Source organism: Siphateles boraxobius, unplaced genomic scaffold (genome assembly GCF_051911475.1).
Source record: "Siphateles boraxobius isolate OS27281-9 unplaced genomic scaffold, OSU_SipBor_1 11, whole genome shotgun sequence".
Taxonomy (NCBI): Eukaryota; Metazoa; Chordata; class Actinopteri; order Cypriniformes; family Leuciscidae; genus Siphateles; species Siphateles boraxobius.
Genome location: NW_027508711.1, coordinates 283,661 through 303,543, shown reverse-complemented (window position 1 = coordinate 303,543; position 19,883 = coordinate 283,661). Strand labels below are relative to the sequence as shown.

The 19,883-nt window shown below is 36.6% G+C and overlaps 1 protein-coding gene across 2 annotated transcripts; it reads right to left on the bottom strand.

Moving 5' to 3' along the window:
• Positions 1 to 255: 255 nt before the first annotated feature.
• Positions 256 to 19,868, bottom strand: fam219aa (family with sequence similarity 219 member Aa). Of its 2 annotated transcripts, none has more exons than XM_077248662.1 (6): positions 19,614 to 19,868; positions 12,058 to 12,157; positions 10,324 to 10,426; positions 8,521 to 8,601; positions 5,714 to 5,768; positions 256 to 4,932 (listed from the first exon to the last, which is right to left on the bottom strand). In XM_077248662.1, exons 1-6 carry the CDS (start codon positions 19,671 to 19,673, stop codon positions 4,774 to 4,776), a joined length of 558 nt encoding a protein of 185 aa, XP_077104777.1. In that variant the 5' UTR covers positions 19,674 to 19,868; the 3' UTR covers positions 256 to 4,773. The 2 variants fall into 2 exon arrangements, with proteins under 2 accessions (XP_077104777.1, XP_077104776.1); XM_077248661.1 differs by having other exon boundaries at positions 5,693 to 5,768; positions 19,614 to 19,813.
• Positions 19,869 to 19,883: the final 15 nt, after the last annotated feature.

The following is a 19,883-nucleotide window of genomic DNA, read 5'->3' as shown; positions in this document are numbered from 1 at the left end:
TCATTCTTATATATATATATATATATATATAAATATATATATATTTATATATATATATATATTTTTTATATATATATATATATATAAATATATATATATATATATATATATATATATATATATATATATATATATATATATATATATATTGTAGAATAATTACATACTATTTTATTTTATAAATTCTAATTTAGCATAATTAGTCAAGCGTGTCAGTTTTTTTCTGATGGCATAAAAATACACAGGACAAGGGAGTTGCAATTGTATATGTCAGGTGTATTTACTGATATGATTCACTACACAGAACAACAAACATTGTTAAATACTGGTATGGAAACTGTTCATGTCTTTACAATCATATTTATCGACAGAAGGGGGGAAAATATGAAGGAAAGAAAATGAACCAAAAAACGAAATGTTAAAAAAAATGAATGAAATGCACACCACTTGCAATAAATAACATTACCCCTTGTATAGCTTCAATTAAGGCATACTCTACTTCAGTGTAGTAACAGAGAATGGACAATGATTTAGTCGTTACACAACGGAGTGTTTATCGCGAACCAAAGCAGAGACGCAGAGGATGACAGACATTTTCATTCATCACATACACAGATCAATCAGTCTTATGGCACGTCTATAAGTACCATGAGAGAAACGGCAGACGAGGGGCTTAAGGGAACTTGCAATCAAATTCTTCACTTACATATCTATTGAGAGCTTATAGAACAGGCATTTTATAGGTTTTCTATTGCTACGCTAAGAGCTATACCACTGAAACATGGCATTTTCCCTTGTCAAATAAATTAACAATGGCATTGGCAACTGAAAACATTTGCATGATGTTCGAACCACTAGGTGACACCATAACATACAAAAAAAAATACTTAGTGAATGCACCTTTACTCGGCAGTGTAGTATGAAATATTTGCCTGCATATTAATACAGCAATGTACGTTTTGGGGAGTTTGCACAGAGTTATCCACAGTAAAAAGAAAATATGTCATCATACTGTTCTGAAGTTTAAGAGTGATATAATGAACCACAATATTCAAAATAAAAAGACTGTCAATTTATACATCATATCTACATTGTTCAAAAGTGTGGGGTCGGTACCATGTTAAAGTCTTTACTGTCACTTTTCGATCAGTTTAATGCATCCTTGCTGAATAAAAGATTTCCTTACTGATCCCAAACTTTTGAACAGCAGCATATAAAGCATGATATAGTACTCTAGATATCATAGATAAATACTGGAGTGTTACTAGGGTATGTGCTTAGTGTAAAGGGGCATATAAATACAGCTGGCAACGGCGACTGGGTGGCGATGTACATGCAAGACGATAAGGTGCTCTCGAGTGTTGTACAAAATCAACAACAGTTTCATGACACACAGAAGACACAAAACTCTACAGAACAGTACAATCTTCAAATCGACGCAAGGACCTTCATACTCTGAGTGCTCGATGTTGCTTAACAGACGTGATAGAGATTTGGCCACACAGCTGAGATGAATTTATAAAGATGTTTATAAAGAAAGGCATTAAATTGAAGCGAAACAGCGAACTCAGAGTATTCTATCCCAGGGTACAACACTTAATCTCTGACAAAACGGTATTGCACTTTAAAATTACCATAAAGGCGAGAGCACTGAAGTGTAAAATTGATTTCTGGCATCATTTTGAATGTTGGCCAAATGCTTTTCATGCCCGTTCCATCTTTAAAATAAAGAAACAATGCATTTTACGCATTTTGGCACAAATCAGATGAATAAAATCGTTTGTATTGTATCTATTATGGGATATGTATCAGGCAGCTTTATCTTCAAGTAAATCAATGCAAGCGTTCTTCCCCCTTTAACAAACCTCCAAAATTCTCAAAACAAGGAGCTTACAAAAATGAAACGCACTGAATCAGAAAATTGTACCGAATTATCTTATCTGTCTTATCTAGAGGTACCTTTTTAGTTTATATTTGAAAACTAGTATTTAAAGGGATAGTTCACCCAAAAATGTAAATTCTGTCATCATTTACTCATCCTCAAGTTGTTCCAAACCTGTGTGAGTTTCTTTCTTCTGTTGAACACAAAAGGAAGATATTTTAAAGAATGTTGGTAACCAGACAGTTGATGGACCCCAATGACTTCCATAGTAGGAAAGAAAATACTATGGTGACACAATTTTCATTTGGGTAATCTATCCCTTTAAGGTGATTACAATTCCCTTAGTCCAGTTTAACAGTGTTAGGTTTGTGTCCAGCAACCGCAACCCTGATCTAAACTTTATGATAAAAACAAAAAATAAGTTAAGAGTCTCCATTAGTAAACACATCTCAACTATTCAATGAGATTCCCTGACGTAAGAATTACATCTGCTGTCAGTATCGTAGCAGATTGGTGTCTTCTATATTTCAATTTCAGGGTGTGTTCACACTTGTAGTTCGGTTCAATTATACATAAAGTTAGCTAGTCCTGGTTCACTTAGCATTCACTAAAGATTAAAAAAAAAAGATTAAAAAAAAGAAGCTTTTTTGACGGAACTTTCCAAACATCCAAAACAATGCTGTGTGCTGGGCTAAATGAGCTAGTTGTATGTGCGTGCTGTACACATAATGGTATTTTTACCAGTTGATAATTCTTGAACTGCTTAGAAAATGTGTAAAGGAGTCAAAACATAATTAGTAATTCCTCTGTTAAACACAAATGAAGATCTGCTGCAAGAAGGATATTCTGACGCCTGTATAGAACTGTAATGGGCAACTTCGGTGTGCATGGCATTCTGTCCTTTTTAGGGTCGCATACTGACATCACGTCCTGTTTTTGGTTCGTTTAGATGCCTTTGGTCCATATTGCGTTCATATTTTCGTCGAACCTCACCAGAGTGTGTTTGGAGGTTCGCTTTTCAGGGGTCTCGGCTCACTTGTTTGGCCGCGTTCACGCTTATTCAAATGAACCGCACTGACGGAACAATCGCACCAGAGTTTGTTTTTACCAAACCAAACCTGCCAAGTGTGAACACACGCTAAGAGTATTCCTTTTATTAGTGTTTGCTACAAAGCTACTGATAATATATTAATACATAAGTTTAAAACTTAAATGATCTGAGAAAAAAAATTCACCTGGTCACTATACACTCCCTTTCATTAGAAAAAAAGCACATCTGTCCATATATGTCCTTATAAAGCATCAGCTAAACAAAGGCAGATATTTTAGAGCAGTGATACCCAAAAAAAGATTTTGATTTCGCTTGGTTAAACCTATAAATAAAAATGACTTTAAATAAAAATAAAATTATTACGTCTGACAAAAGGTCAAAATAATTCTCTAAGTATTATTCTTTAAATTAATATATCTTTTTAAAATAAGTTTAAGTTAGAAGCAACACATTTCTGGTTTGCTGTAAAGAGGCCCTTCCTGATTGACTGTGTTTTTTTTTTTTAAAGGGGTCATGACAAGAGAACATATAAGAGCTCTTTGTACTATTAAAACATCCTGCACGTTTCAGAGCTTAAAATGTCCTCCTCATTATAAACTAAGCATTTATTTAATCAAGCTTCAAAAACAACTTGTTTTGATATGGGTGGACTTGCGATGTCACACGGGCAAATACATTTGCAAAAGCCTGCCTCCAGAGCAAGACATCGACGAATAGTTATACATCATCGCCCCATAGGCCCCGCCCACTGGCATTCAGGCGCTTAACAGTTGACATTTGCCTACACTGGATGAGAGCATTGCGTCAAAAGCAAATAGAATCCATTATAATCTCTGACGCTGTCTACACTGGAAACAGTATACAGATGCCCGTTCAATTTACTCCACGTGACGACAAATGGAAGAGTAAATAGAACTGTTAAGGAACGATCTTGTTAAAACACTGGTTTGCGTCTCTGTAAAGACTTTAGAAATATACCAGCATCAGGAACAATTGGATGGTTTATCTTTAATGGCGTCCTGGATCGCGTCGGAGGATTATGTTTCTTCAGATAATTTGACTGCAGATTGTTTGGTAAACGAGGCACAGTGTAATGGAAAGTTCGAAAATAAAATTTTGTTGAAAGATGAAGCAGTCAGCTGTATTGAATCTGACAGCAGCTGCATCACAACGCGCAAGTAGGCTTAAATGATTTCATAAATGCTTTGTCTGTAAATGATAGTTTTATATGGATAATGTTTTCAAAACACTTACTCACGTCACGTGCAATATCGAGTGACCGCTCATACTGTTTCAATGCAACGACGTTAGCCAATCATAACCGAGGCCGTTTAATGACAAGCCTCAAAGTAGCCGCCCTGACATATATATTTGTTTGTTTGTTTTTTGTGCAAAAAAACTGTATTAACATTATAAGTGAACCTCAAGGAACATATTGCAATAATGTAAAACAAATCCATGTCATGACCCTTTTAAGACATAAAAGTTTGGGGTATTAATCTATAGTGTGAAATGGTAATTTTTGTTCTGTTTTAAAAGATACTTGAGCAGCTGTATTGTTTTTAATGTTGCACCATGCTTGACTAATCTTACAGCTATCCACACCTAAGTCTAGCACCCTCTGGTGATGATACAAAGACTCGCATCCTACCATAGGAGGAACCAATGAAACTTACATACTTCTTGTGCATTTTCATTCATTATTTTCCCTATTTTATACTCATTTTAATTCACCCATTCTATTGTTTTTAACTTCTTTAGCAGTTACTCTATGCTGAGGATACTAACTGTGAGCTTAACTCACAGGGTAGGGACAAGAGGGGTTCAAGTGAGGGTGGGGTTACTGAATTTGACAGGCTGTGGAGGAAGTGGCTTGGCAGCACATGCAAGTAGGGTTGACTGATTTAGGGGGGATGAGGTCCAGGTCTTCATCATCGGGGATTTCGTCCAATCGGTAGCCATCTTTCAGAAGCTGAATGTTTAAATCTTGGTTTATTTGCTGTGGCAAAGAAACAGAATTAAACTAAAATGTTAGTAATCAGAGAATTTATATAATTTTGGTAAAAAAATATAATATGAAAAATTATATAAATTAATAATACAATTATAATTTTTTGTGTGAACTAAACCTTTAAAGGGGTCATCTTATGGGGGAAGTTGGTATGATTCTTTAGGGTGTTCATACTTTGATTAAAATTCCTCAATGGTTGTGTAAAACACCCTTTTTAACTCCTCAAAAACAGCTTTGTTCACAGTGACCTGTTTCGGTGCATGTCTCTTTAAATGATAATGAGCAACTGCTCACCCCTCTCTTCCATGGGGGGTGTCGAATGGGTGAGGGCAGAAATATGCTTATACGGGACAGTCCATCAGTGGTCGTGGGCGGAGCATTAGCATTATGACATCATAGTGCTCAGAAAATCCAAACGGCCTGATTATTAAGAGTGTTCAGACTTTTTGAGGATTAAAAAAAGAGGAGTGAATGGATTTTTTTCATTGTATGGTGGTTGTGTCCACACACTGCAAAGACATATAAAAGGGAATTTTGCATCCGATGACCCCTTTAAAATATTAGGGTTTATTCTATGACAGGACATGCTCTATGACATGATGCCAATTTAGAAATAAATAAAATAAAATAGGAGACTGTAAATGTGCCACTGAATTAGCAGTCAATTTATTGTAACTGTGTACTGTAGAGAACAGTTTAAGGCTATGGGATGGCAAATGGTTAAGTGGCTATTTCAGTGCATAAATACCTGGCCCCTTAGACATCTCACCTCTGCTGAGGAATATCCAGACGATGAGTATCTGGACATATCGAAGTCATCGTCACTAAAAGACAACAACAACAACAACAACAACAACAACAACAGGAATTATTACACAGTCACAATTGGACACCTTCATTTCAGATAAACAGCAACAGACCAATGAAATCCGCCCTTCTGCAGCAAACCTCATAAGAATGCTCACATAAACTACACATAAATTACAAAATGTTTAAAGCAATCTATGTAATGGCTCCAGAATATTTAGTTGAGCTTATTAAGCCTTATAATTAAAGCTTACTGCTAAGATCCTCAAATAAGCTCCTTTTAACAATTACCAGAGTGTGTCTCAAATCGAAGAGTGATCGCGCCTTTTCTGTTGTTGGTCCAAGATTATGTGAAACCTGCCCATGGGGTAAGATCTTCCCCAACTTGAAATATTTTTAAAGACCATTGAAGTCATACCTGTGCTCACTTGCATTTTGACATTATTATAATAGTTATTTTATTGTTTTGTTGTGTTTTTTTTCTGTTCTCTTTATTTTTATATTGTATTTAATGTTGATTGTTTATATTATTTGCATTGTACAGCACCTTTGTAGCCTGAAAGGTGCTATATAAATAAATACAAATACATAAAATGAAGACTGCACCATTTAACAGATCAGTTTGAGTCACCAAACTTCTGTTGATATATATCAAATACAGCCGTCACATTAAATGTTGTGATTTCTTTCAACATGTGGACTCCTCTTATGTTTCTAGTCATATTAGCACATTTTTATAATTACAAATGAGACTTTATTTAGTCACAGTTAAGCAAGAGAGAGAGAGAGAAAGAGAGGAATGTGAAGATATTTCAGCCAAATTAATTTATCAGGAAAAATCAACAGCGACAATCTGGAGCCTTCTTTCGATTTCTGGTGTAATTACAAGCTGAGCTCTCCAATAAACGAACAAGAACACAAGCAAGAACGAGTGTTGGAAGAGTCTGTACAAGGCGTGTGATGGACAGAACGTCTGAGCATATGACAGACAGTGGGTGTACGTACTAAATGTCAGGGAATGAGTGTTATATACAGCAAGGCTGAAATAGAAAAACACAGAGAAAGAGACAATGAAGGACGGGTGACCTAAAACATGACTTAATCACAAGTGCAGGCAGCTGAGGTCACAGATATCCAGTAGACAGCTGGCAGCACCGAAAACATCACCCATCTGTGTGAGACGCTGCACGCTGTGCCTGACCATCTGAGCTGAACAGCAACCACGCTATTATGGCTGAACACATGCCGTGACACATCTCATTACAGAAGGGTGTAGGCAACACAAATGATACCGATGACTTCAAGTGCTTTGGACTGCTGTCAACAAACATGTTTACTTGCTTTTTCCCAACTCTCACGGCTAGAATCCCAGACACAAGACATATCCTGGCCATAACTGTACTGTTAATGGTGTTTCAATGGTGTTAATGGCACTGAGAGCACAAAAAAAAGATATTTTGAAGAAAGTTGGTAATCAGACAGTTGACGTGGTTACCAACATTCTTCAAAATATCTTCTTTTGTGTTCAGCCGAAGAAAGAAATTCATACAGGTTTGGAACAACTTGAGGGTGAGTAAATGATGACAGAATTTCCATTTTCGGGTGAACTATCCCTTTAAAGGGTTAGTTCACCCAAAAATGAAAATTATCCCATGATTTACTCACCCTCAAGTCAACCTAGGTGTGACATTCTTCTTTCAGATGAATTTAATCGGAGTTATGTTATAAAATGTCCTGGCTCTTCCGGGCTTTATAATGGCAGTTTCTGTTTTGAAGTCCATCAAATTGCATCCATCCATCATTAAAGTGCTCCACACGGCTCCGGGGGTTAATAAATGCCTTCTGAATTGAAACGATGCGTTTGTGTTTGAAAAATATCCATATCGACTAAAATAACTAGCTTCCGGCAGACGGCCGTGCGCATACTACGCAAGTCGACTTACGCCACAAGAGTAACCAGTGACGCATGTATGCCGTAGGATTTTCCCCTGTTTTTTAAATAAAATAATTCTTTGTACTAAGGAGACTTAATCTTCTTGTTATGAAAATTAAGCTGGAAAAATACACATTATTACGAAATTGATATGGTTATAACTTCACAATGAGCATGTTTACATAAACTACCGTTCAAAAGTTTGGCGTCAGAGGGTTTTTTTATTTTTATTTTTTACATTCAATTGATCAAAAGTGACATTTAAGACATTAATAATGTCACAAAAGATTTTATTTCAAATAAATGCTGTTCTTTTAAATTTCCTGTCCATCAAAGAATCTTGGGGGAAAAAATGCATCATGGTTTCCACAAAAATATGAAGCCACACAACCATTTTTAACATTGATAATAATAATAAAAGAAATGTTTCTTGAGCCTCAAATCCGTATATTAGAATGATTTCTGGAGGATCATGTGGACAACAGTCATGTTAAAATGCCGAAGTTTAAGGGTCTCGCTTTGCCATCAGGAAAGCACATTCATTTTAAATCTTTTATGCTTTGCCAGTTTCTCACACCAGTCTGAAGTGCACCAGCTTTAGTCACTTTAAAATTAGCTGGTATTTTGATTAAATGTCAGGTTCTTTTCAGATGGAGATGGCTGGCTTTGTATCTGCTAGGAAAATGGCATAAAGTTTTAATTAGAGAATTTATTTCCATCTCATCGTTTGATACATTCTAATCCTTCCCTAGATGTGAAGCATTCTGAAATAATCACGAAAGATTTCCAGAGCAGAGAAGAACAGGGTGAAGTTTTTAATGTGAAGTGTGTCATACCTGTCAGTGTCCAGTGCTACAAGCGGCTTCTCATCTGGACTCTGGTCTAAGGAGGAATACCCTTTATTAGGTACAACCAACCTGTAATGAAAGTGGGAAAAAGGAAGAGGCTGTCAGGCCATTGAAATCAAAGCCCATGTCTATTCATATTCATATGAATGTATGCATATATATAGGTACTTATACACATTGCTTTGATGATGATCTGCCACACAGTGATTGACTGGAATGGTGATATGGTTTTTCCGCTAGAGACAATTATATTCTTCTATTTTGCATTTGTATTATTTAAAACAATTTGTCTTTTTATATACATATAAACTTATTGTAATTGTAAATATAGTAAATAGTAATTGTGTATATGTGGTAAAATCCAATTGATGATAACATTTTATGATAAAAATCTAATTAAAACTTTCCTTTTTTATCCACAGGCACAATACCATTCATCTAAAATGGCCACATATTACCTGATTTATCTACATATCACTATCAGAAACCCTCAAAAAAACAGAGGCAGTCATTTTTTTTTTTTAGGTTTCATTTTGATCTATTAACCTTTAATTTTAACATCCAATTTTTCCAAATCCTTTAAGTACTAGGACAAATCTGGCCAGGGAAATCATATAAATTAGGGGCATGGCAGAGTTTAACATCATCAAACCATGTTACATTAGCCAGAGCTTGAGCATCTTTTGTTCCTCCTCTCAGGATGAAGTTAATCTCTGGCCCTCAGACTTTTAGAATGAGCAGGCCTGTGTGCAGCTAATCTTCAGGCCTAATGCTATGCTCTAAAACAGGCCTGCGGACGGGTTCTAGCATTTGAGCTAATCCTAACAGGGCACCAGGGACCGGTGAGATGGCAGAAGAACTGCACTAACACTAATTAACATTCACAGATTGTACAGCCTTCATATAAAACTGCTGTTTATACGATTTAATGTTGTTGCTGTTCATATTTTTGATGTACTAAAATCAACCATTATTATGAGGCCATATATTTGTTTTATTTAAAATTTTTCCAATAATAAAAACATATATGGTGTTTCTCATGCACAAATGTTTAATTTGAGAACCATTCATTGGTTTGGTAAGAAAGTAGTTTTAGGGTGATTTCACTTCACACTTGGCAGGTTTAGTTTGATTAAAATTAACTCTGGACCAAGACCTCCTGAAAAGTTGGGTCTCGGTCCACTTGTTTAGCGCGCACACCAAAGTTCAGACGGCAGTGTTCACACTTATGGTTAATTTTTTATAAGCGTGAGCGCTGCCATCCGAACTTTGGTGTGCGCCAAACAAGTGGACCGAGACCCACCTTTTCAGGATGTCTCGGTCCGCTTCCAAACGAACTCTGGTGTGGTTTGACAAATGCAACACAGACCTCTAACAAAGACATCTAAACAAAACAAAAACAATGTCACAAGATGCGACCCTAAAAACAACAGAATGCTCAAACATGTATCTGGTTCTTCTCGTCATAAAAGCTATGTAGAGCATTACATTTCAGTACAGGTGTCGGAACTGTCGCCTCCTTGATGCAGATCTTCATTTTATGTGTACTGGAGGAATTCCTGGCACTGTTTTGTGTCTATTAGACATTTCATAAGCTGTTCGAGAGTTCTCAGCTGGTAAAAATACCACCATGTGTACGCACATACAACGAGCGCATCTAGCCCAGCACATAGCATTGTTTTGGATCTTTGGTAAGTTCTGTTTCAAAACGAACCAAAAGAACTGAATTAGAAGTGTGAAAACACCCTTTATAAGTAATAACTCATGAAAATTAGGGTGGATAAGTCTCACCTTGTTCTGGCCATAACATTATTTTTCTTGGGTTGTTGATTGACTGGACTACCCACAGTTCCATTCTTCACCGAGCCCTTCCTCGCGAGTTCTCGTTGTTTCTCTACCAAAATAATGAATTAAGAACAATTAAGATCAATTTTGAAAACCTCCCATTGACTTACATTGATAGAATGTTCTGAATTTCATTCATATTATCCACATTCATAATATATATATAACTTACTCATTTAACAGTCGCAAAATAAATTCAAATTCAAAAGTAAAACCAACTTAGTATGTAACGTGGAATGCAGCATGAGTCTCCCCTGCAAACATATTTAACCACAGTTGCACTGCAACAGTCTTCTTTTAAATCCAGATCAATACCATGGCAACACATACAGTTTTATTATGCGTTGAGACTACAGTCTTATTAATATTCTCCATTCTGCGTGGTTCTCTGGCTGGAGAACAGTTTCTTCAGGCATGAAGTCTGAGGTTGACTTCAGCCTGACTTACACAAACTGGCCTGCGTGTGTGTGTGTGTGTGTGTGTGTGTGTGTGTGTGTGTGTGTGTGTGTGTGTGTGTGTGTGTGTGTGTGTGTGTGTGTGTGTGTGTGTGTGTGTGTGTGTGACAGTGAGAGATTTCTCTGCGGTGCCATAAGTAATAAGGCTGTCAGAGGGAGGACTGTAAAGTGAAGTTTAATTAACAACAGCAACTGCCGTATTTCAGGAAGCCCTAACCGAACATCTCTAAACAGAAACAGGGCTGAGCAATAAGCAATGCTGTTTTCATTTCTGCTGTTAGCCAATGAAACAGTGAAATATTCTTTTAGTGTGGGGAAATGTTTTTTTTTTCTGAAAATCATGGAGGATCTATAAGTTCAAGACATTAAATGGACTTTATTTCTACCCCTCAAACAAAGCCTCCTTTTTTTTTTTTTTACTTTTCTCTTTGGACAATACTGATAGCCAACAATAACCTTATTGTTAAGGTTTGCAATTTTGTTATTGTTTATTAAACTTACACTTTTAAAAATTTGAAATGTTGCTTTGGCAACTGACTGAAATAAGTACTAAAATAAATAAATTACTAAAACTAAAATTGAAATAAAAATAGACTAAAGCTAAATAGAAATATAAAAATATATAATAATAAAATTAATATAACTTAAATATTACAATGATTTTAAAATATAAAATTCAATGAAAAGAAAAAAATATATATATAACACCTTATGGTATAAAACTGTTAAGTTTTTTCCCCCAATACAGACTAGCAATAATTTTAATGTTATTTCTGATAACTAATATGATGTCTATTTATAACATATGTTTCGCATAATATATAAATTACTCTTATTATTAAAATATTGACATTTAAATTGGGCTTTTTTAATTCAACAGAAGGATATTTTTTTCCCAAATTACACAGAAATTAATGTTATTCAAATTTCCTTGTAGAAAGGGAAAGCCCACAAAGCTCCACAACTCTATTTGAAAGACGGCAGTTACATTTTCTCAGAGAAAGTCAGACTTGAAGACTCATTACACTTCTGCTTATCGAAAATCATGGCCATCTATTTCACACGGCCGCTTCTTAACTCTCGCTCCAAGCCATTTGCTTCACAATCACAGTATCAACGGGAAAATCAATCAATCAATACAGTCACTTTTACAATCCAATGGGTAAATTACACTGTTGACGATATGGCGTAGTCAGATCCCTGGCTGAATGAGAAAGTGCCTTACCTATCTTCACTTGCAGCGGGGAGGGCTTGTAGTTGATAGCGACTGACTCTGGTTCTCTCGTTCCAGTTTCAGCCTCCAAAGTGGACGTTTCCGCAGGATCCTGGAGAAAAAAGCACAATCAGATGTAACACTATTCCCAAGGGCAGAACTTGCACATTGCACTTTGGTAGTTATTAGCAAAGTGCAAAACTACATATTTCCAAAATTGATCAATTGACAAATGGATTTTGAGGAAGCGGTTTCAATATGAGTTCAGGGTGTAAACAGAAAAACTTTCCAAATCTGAAAAAAAAAAAGCAAAACTTTATCTATTTCAACCATGCTCAGCTCAGTGTGCTGATAAAAAACCGACAGCAAATATCGGATTGGTAGTAAGTAATGGTATCTGGTGAGCCAGAGGGTGTATAAAGGGTGTTGATTCTATTGGTAAAATAACACGAGTCAGCACAATGTCACCATGCTGTAGTTGTAGCTGTAGCTGTAGTGTGCCATTCTATCCTGCTAAATAGGCTGGAGAGCTGGCTTGGTATCACTGGTTCTGTATTAAATTGGTTCAAATCTTACTTCACTGATCGTTCCCAGTTTGTTGTCTTGGGAAAAAACAAATCTGACATTGAACAAGTCCGTTCTGGTGTTCCTCAGGGATCAGTCTTGGGTCCTATATTGTTTAGTGTTTATATGCTTCCTTTGGGGCAAATAATTAGGAAATATGGTCTGGGGTATAATTTTTACGCTGATGATACTCAAATTTACATCAGCTCTAAATCTGATCCTACTGTCACCTCCAAATTCTTCGGAATGTGTGCCGGAAATAAAAACGTGGATGCATCATAATTTTTTAAAACTGATTTCCTCCACCCACGGCTACTCACAAAGGGAGACATTTTATTTTGATCATGGACGATAGTGTTTTATCTCCATCTTCTTGTGCTCGTAACCTTGGTGTGATTTTTGACGCCCATCTAACACTAGACTCTCACATAAAGAGTATTACGAAATCTGCATTCCATCACCAAAGAAACATTGCAAGAATTAGGCCCTATCTTACTCTACCAGATGCTGAAAGGCTTATTCATGCATTTGTTACTTCCAGGATTGATTACTGTAATGCACTTTTTGTTGGTTTACCTGTTAAATCTATAAAACTCCTGCAGTACATCCAGAATTCAGCAGCACGGGTGCTGACATACACTTCACCACGTCAGCACATAACAGGTGTGCTTTATAGTTTGCATTGGCTACCTGTCCAGTCACGTATTGCTTTTAAAACTCTCACACTAACGTACAAAGCTATGCACGAAATAGCTCCTTCTTATATCTGTGACTTAGTCAGCCTGTACGCGCCTTCTCGTTCACTTCGGTCTACGGATTCTCTTACTCTTCAGCAACCTCCCTGTAGATTAAAATCAATGGGGGAGAGAGCTTTCTCTGTCGCGGCATCCAGGTTATGGAATGCACTTCCTCTTACTGTTAGAAATGCTCCTACATTAGCCGGTTTCAAGAAGTTGTTAAAAACACACCTTATTAAAATTGCTTACATAGACTGTTATGATTAGTATTTTAATGATGTGTACTGTAATGACTATTTTGTATTACTCTTGTACTTCTGTTTTTTTACTTATTGTTTGTAGCGCTTTGGGTTTTAGAAAAGCGCATTATAAATAAAATGTATTATTATTATTATGCTGTTGCTGGAACGGGTCATTTTAATATATCTCTCTCAAAACGTCTCAGATTTGCTTTCACAGGTGTGCTGCAGCGACTTATTGATTCTGAGACCAGAGATAAATGTTCGGGCCTGTGCAGTCGAAAACTGTGTAAACAAATGTACTGGTTAACAGATTAATTAAACGATCCTGAATAAATCTGGCTCCTACTAAAATAATTATTAAATTAATATTTACAAATAGTATTAATAATGTTACATTATCCTGAATAAATTTGGCTCCTACTACAATTATTATTAAATTAATATTTACAAATAGTAATAATAACATTACAAATTTATATTTAAGGCTAGATAGTCAGGGGCAAATTCTTGTACTAAAATTAAAAAAATACAATTCAAACTTCTTACAACATTACATACCAACTATATACACTCACCTAAAGGATTATTAGGAACACCATACTAATACTGTGTTTGACCCCCTTTCGCCTTCAGAACTGCCTTAATTCTACGTAAAAAAATCCCCCACACCATTACACCACCACCACCAGCCTGCAGGGTGGTAACAAGGCATGATGGATCCATGTTCTCATTCAGTTTACGCCAAATTCTGACTCTACCATCTGAATGTCTCAACAGAAATCGAGACTCATCAGACCAGGCAACATTTTCCCAGTCTTCAACTGTCCAATTTTGGTGAGCTCTTGCAAATTGTAGCCTCTTTTTCCTATTTGTAGTGGAGATGAGTGGTACCCGGTGGGGTCTTCTGCTGTTGTAGCCCATCCGCCTCAAGGTTGTGCGTGTTGTGGCTTCACAAATGCTTTGCTGCATACCTCGGTTGTAACGAGTGGTTATTTCAGTCAAAGTTGCTCTTCTATCAGCTTGAATCAGTCGGCCCATTCTCCTCTGACCTCTAGCATCAACAAGGCATTTTCGCCCACAGGACTGCCGCATACTGGATGTTTTTCCCTTTTCACACCATTCTTTGTAAACCCTAGAAATGGTTGTGTGTGGAAATCCCAGTAAATGAGCAGATTGTGAAATACTCAGTCTCAGACCGGCCCGTCTGGCACCAACAACCATGCCACGCTCAAAGTTGCTTAAATCACCTTTCTTTCCCATTCTGACATTTAGTTTGGAGTTCAGGAGATTGTCTTGACAAGGACTACACCCCTAAATGCATTGAAGCAACTGCCATGTGATTGGTTGATTAGATAATTGCATTAATTAGAAATTGAACAGTCTCAATCCTACCCAATACCCAAACTAAACAACTAACTTGCTAACTATTAAGCTGTAATTAGGAGTTTATTGAGGCAAAAGTCGTAGTTAATTGGACCCTAAATTAAAGTCTGAAAATGTTTCCCATTGTACCGAATCGTGACCCCAAAACCGAGGTATGTACCGAACCGTGACTTCTGTGTACCTTTACACCCCTATTATACATATTATATCAGACAGACGGGTGGATGGATATATATTACCATATTATTGTACAATATAAGATTTACCAGCCTTCATTACTACTTCTTAAACTTAAAGTCTGAGCCACACCCTCTCTTCTCCACAGCCTCTTTTCTGCACAGCTGCTCAGATGAGAGATGAATAAAAGGAGGGAGATTCTAGCTGTCAAAGTAACCGACTGGTACTTCTTGCATAATTGGCTTGCATGACACCAGACATGTTTTGTTTTTTGAGCCTTTAATATGTAGGGTCTGAGTGCTCTGTGACATCACCAGGGACTGGGAGAGACAGAACAGAGGGAGCTTGTTGGAGAAAATGTAGAGAGCACACCCAAGCCAACAGAGCGCCTATTGTGACCTCAAAAAGCCTGCCTTCATTGGATGTGGACACTTGAGACTCTTTAGGCCATCATCGTGTATATTTTTAAATAAAATATAGTTACAATTTACATAAATATATACTGTACATTATAAAATAAAAATACTACAATTACTAAAAGGTTATATAGAAATACTTACTATTAAAACTTAAAATTAAACAAAATATTAAAAATAAGCTAATTCAAACATAAATACATACTATATAAATGCTATATATAACAGTCTACTAAAATAACACACAATTTCTAAACTTCTCCACTGACCACCTATCGGAAATACCATTATCAGAAGGCAATATGAAACGTCTGGAATGGGTCAACATGACAAACTCATGTTAAGGGTGAGTAAATGATGCTAAAACCTTTGAAGGGGTCATTGGATGTTAAAAAAAAGCTATACCATAATGAAATTTGCTTCCCAAACATGGAGGAAGCAGCCTTTGTTGTTGAAGGCAACCTCTTTGCCCACTGGCTCAGCGGTGGCATAGTGCCAGCTGTAGGCCTGGCAGGGTTCTCACAAACCCTTTAAGCTCAGCACCAGCTAAAGAGACCAGCGGGGGATTGTGGGTAATAGCCCAGCAGGATACCATCAAGCTCCTGAAGCATCTAATCATATGCTGAGTATAAAGTACACTGTCATCTCAATCTGAAGCTGTTACTGGAACCACAGTATCATTTTCATTTTTTCGAGCATCAGAACACAACACAAGCAAGGGGTAATGCTTCACATCAACATAAATAAAAGAAAAACACTATCTGTCCTTGGATTTTGTGGTCTACAAAGGACTTTGTTGTGTAAGCCGATGTATTGAGCTTTCCAGACAGCCTTTGTTAGACAACACAGGCTACACAAATCTCAGAGCAACACCACCTAGCACAACATCAAAGTCATGGATATTCCATGGCTACGTGTACAACTGCTCGTGAAATTTATGCAACATCTACTGGAGGAAACCAAGAGTGATGCTTCAGAGCCATGAACCCCAATCTCTGTTCTCATGGTTTAAAGCTGATTTAGCATGTTGTCACAAGATTAAATTGATCAGAAATCTATAGAAACTATCAGAACTGAAACCATGAAGTGAGTCTACTACATTAGAGCAATGCAAGACTCACAAATCCATAGAAAAACATAAAAAACAAGACGCTGTCCACACTGTAGGTCTTGTGCTAAATAAATCTCTCACAACGTTTCAAGGATTTTAAAATGGGTGTCAATGAGTAGGTCAACTTTTAACATCAAGCAAACATAGGCTAATGATGTCATGTGGGATCTTATGATCTGAACACCAGGATCTTTATCGCCTCTCTGACCCCATGTCATGGCAATATGGCATTTTGGTGATACAGGTTGATGAACTAGATGAAGATGAGCGAATGCTGACACAGCTAAAGAGATAAAAAAGGATTGGTGGGATTATATGAGATGATGTACTTAGGACCAATCACAGCAAAGCATGATCCATAAGATGACTAACAGTTGCTCTATATCTTCCTATATCTACAGTATATAGGGACAACGGAAAAACAGATGTCTCATAAAAATAAATCCAGAATATTATATATATATATAATTAAATTTCCCACTCATTTAAAGGGATAGTCCACCCAAACATGAAAATTCTGTCATTATTTATTCACCCTCATGTCATTCCAAACTGTATGACTTTCTTTCAGTGGAACATGAAAGAACACATTTTGAAGAATGTATGTAACCAAACAGTTTCAGTTTCCACTGACTTCCATTGTGAGGCCAAAAAATACAATAGAAGTCAATGGGAACCAAAACTTCTTGGTTTCCAGCATTCTTCAAAATATATTTTTCTGTTCTCTGCAGAAGAAAGTAAGTCATACAGGTTTGGAATGGCATAAGGGTGAATCATTTTTGTGTGGTCTGTCCCTGTTAGTTTGACAGGAATGTTGTTCTAGGACTAACAAAAGATGCTCATCCAGGAAAATGCCCTACTTGCAAAATCTAGCAAGGACCGTGGTAGCGTACTGTTATTACTGACCTCCTTTTATCCAAGCACATGACATTCTGAAATTACAATTAGTGCTTGTTTTTTTCTACTCGTTTATGAGCTCTAATAGAATGTCATATTCATCTTTGTATAGACAAGACATCTAAAAAAAAGAAAAATGTGTGATTATTACAATAAAAAGGAAAGCCAATAACTACTAAATTCCTGAAAGGATAACCATTCTTCTTTGAAAAGCAGGTGCCATATTGCAGTGGGTCTGTCCTTTTCTGCCCACAGAAGAATGAATTAGCATGAGAAAGCACAGTTTGTTGTATAGGGTAACAGCTGGGTCTTCAGCACTTTGGGAATAGTGAGGCGCCAATGAAAAAAGAAGGACAATATCACTCCAGGCTGTATCTCACAAATCCAGCATATTCTAAGGTGCGGATTTCAGTTCACCCAGAAAATACAGGCTACTAACTGAATGAAAACCTACTTACTTCACTGGAAATCAATGCATTTACAAAAGCTCTAAAACAAATAATAAATCCAAGATGTGTCTGCTGCTAATACTGTCTGAATGGGCAGACGAGAACAAATCTATACAATTCAAGTGCTTTCAGACTTGTATTGTTTGTGATTATCATCCTTGTGTTTTCTTGTATACATATGTTAAATTCTACAGTATTGTGTTTAACTTAATATACAAATTGATACTGATGCTTAAAAGAACTGATACTTTGTGTAGTCCCTGAAAAAGTAACTGATTGCGTTATAGTTCCTTTTATGGAAGGTAATGTGTTAAGTTACTTTTGTTACTTTTCCTCACTTGGGCTGGGCCTGCTTATTTGTTTTCTAATAACAAAAAAAATAGTTTTTGGCAAAGGTAAAGGTCAGTTTCACACTGAAATTGAAATGATACAGGAGAAGAAAGTACAACACTTAATAATAACAACAACAAAATGAAACAAATGTTATTTGTATGGTTTAATTGGATCATCAAAGGTCAGCAGCAAAGACATTGAAATGAATTACATAAAGTATATTTGTGTTATTTAACATATAATTACTGCAGGTTTGCGTAATATTCTGAGTTTGCAATACTGAATCTGTTTTTGTGCAATTTTTGTGCACTGTGATATGAGTAAATGCAAGCTCACATTTAGTCTAGAAATACCATAGCCATCATGTTTACACAGCGCCAGCGCACACAACTCTGAACCTCACTCCCTTTTTATCTCAACATGGGGACAGGAGAGTTGTCAGTCAATAAATGGGGGGGGGGGGGGGGGGGGGGTCATTTGCATTACTTATTTGAAAAATGAACTCATATATTTTGTTGTGCATTTCAAAGTAATGTGTTACTTTACTCGTTACTTGATTATGTAACTAACGTTACTTGTAATGCGTTTGTGTCATCATGACGTATGGAACCATCGCGTGGTACCTTACATTCCTATGAAGCACAAAAAAATAACCTTCCAGTGTAGTTAATTAGAAAAAAAAATACTAATCAGTTTGTAAAGTACCTAACTTAATCACATAAATGATACAAGCATAATCTCAATCAATTCGTTGTCAGCTTATTATGAATCTGTTCTATTACTTTGAAACAAACCGACTTTACTGGTCCAATTCATAGTGAGTCGCACCGATTTAATCCGATTCGTGATCAAACAGCGCAGACCGCTTCAAGTAAAAGATCCGATTCAAAAGAACACACGTTTACGGATTGGACATCGATCATTACGATACGAGGCATTCCTGTCAAATTAAACAATATAAAATATATAAGTTATAATGTGAGATCATTTATTTAGTCTCATTAAAGGCCGGAACATTCTGCTCATATTCTGTTTATTAACTGAGTCAATGTCAATAACAGCTGACATTGTAACGTTATCAATCTATTCTAGACAACTGCATTTGTCGGATGCTTTGGATGACATCTGTAACCCACCAGCGTTTGTGGGCTAGGTTAAGTTAGATAATACAGAATTACTGTCTTTACACATAGTGTCATTTAGCACGACATGTAAAGGTACACAGTGTTTTTCTCCATTCAAGTGAGAGTGTCACTTACCAGCAGCTTTATCTCTGGGTTTACTGGTGGTACTTGAAATCTGTCAATTTCTTCCATCATTTTGATAAAACGTCAGTCTTGTAAAGTGAAGCACAAATGCTTAAGGCGATATCCTAATTGAAACCCGCATTTATTCACTCTCTGGATCGGTTCAAAGATGCCGAGCTCTCCAGCATCATCTGTAGTTGTTTTCCGCTATCTGGCTGTTACCAGTCAGGGGTGACTCAACAACAGCAACATCTGACTTCCGGGTCCGGAACCCCTCCCATA

Excerpts from the sequence above, each read along its gene's own strand:
- fam219aa (XM_077248661.1), bottom strand. The coding sequence starts at position 19,673 with ATGATGGAAGAAATTGACAGATTTCAAGTACCACCAGTAAACCCAGAG. Across the intron at positions 12,158-19,613 it reads ACCCAGAGATAAAGCTGCTG|GATCCTGCGGAAACGTCCAC; the intron begins GTAAGTGACACT and ends TTTTTTCTCCAG. Across the intron at positions 4,933-5,692 it reads TGAGATGTCTAAGGGGCCAG|CAAATAAACCAAGATTTAAA; the intron begins GTATTTATGCAC and ends TCTTTGCCACAG.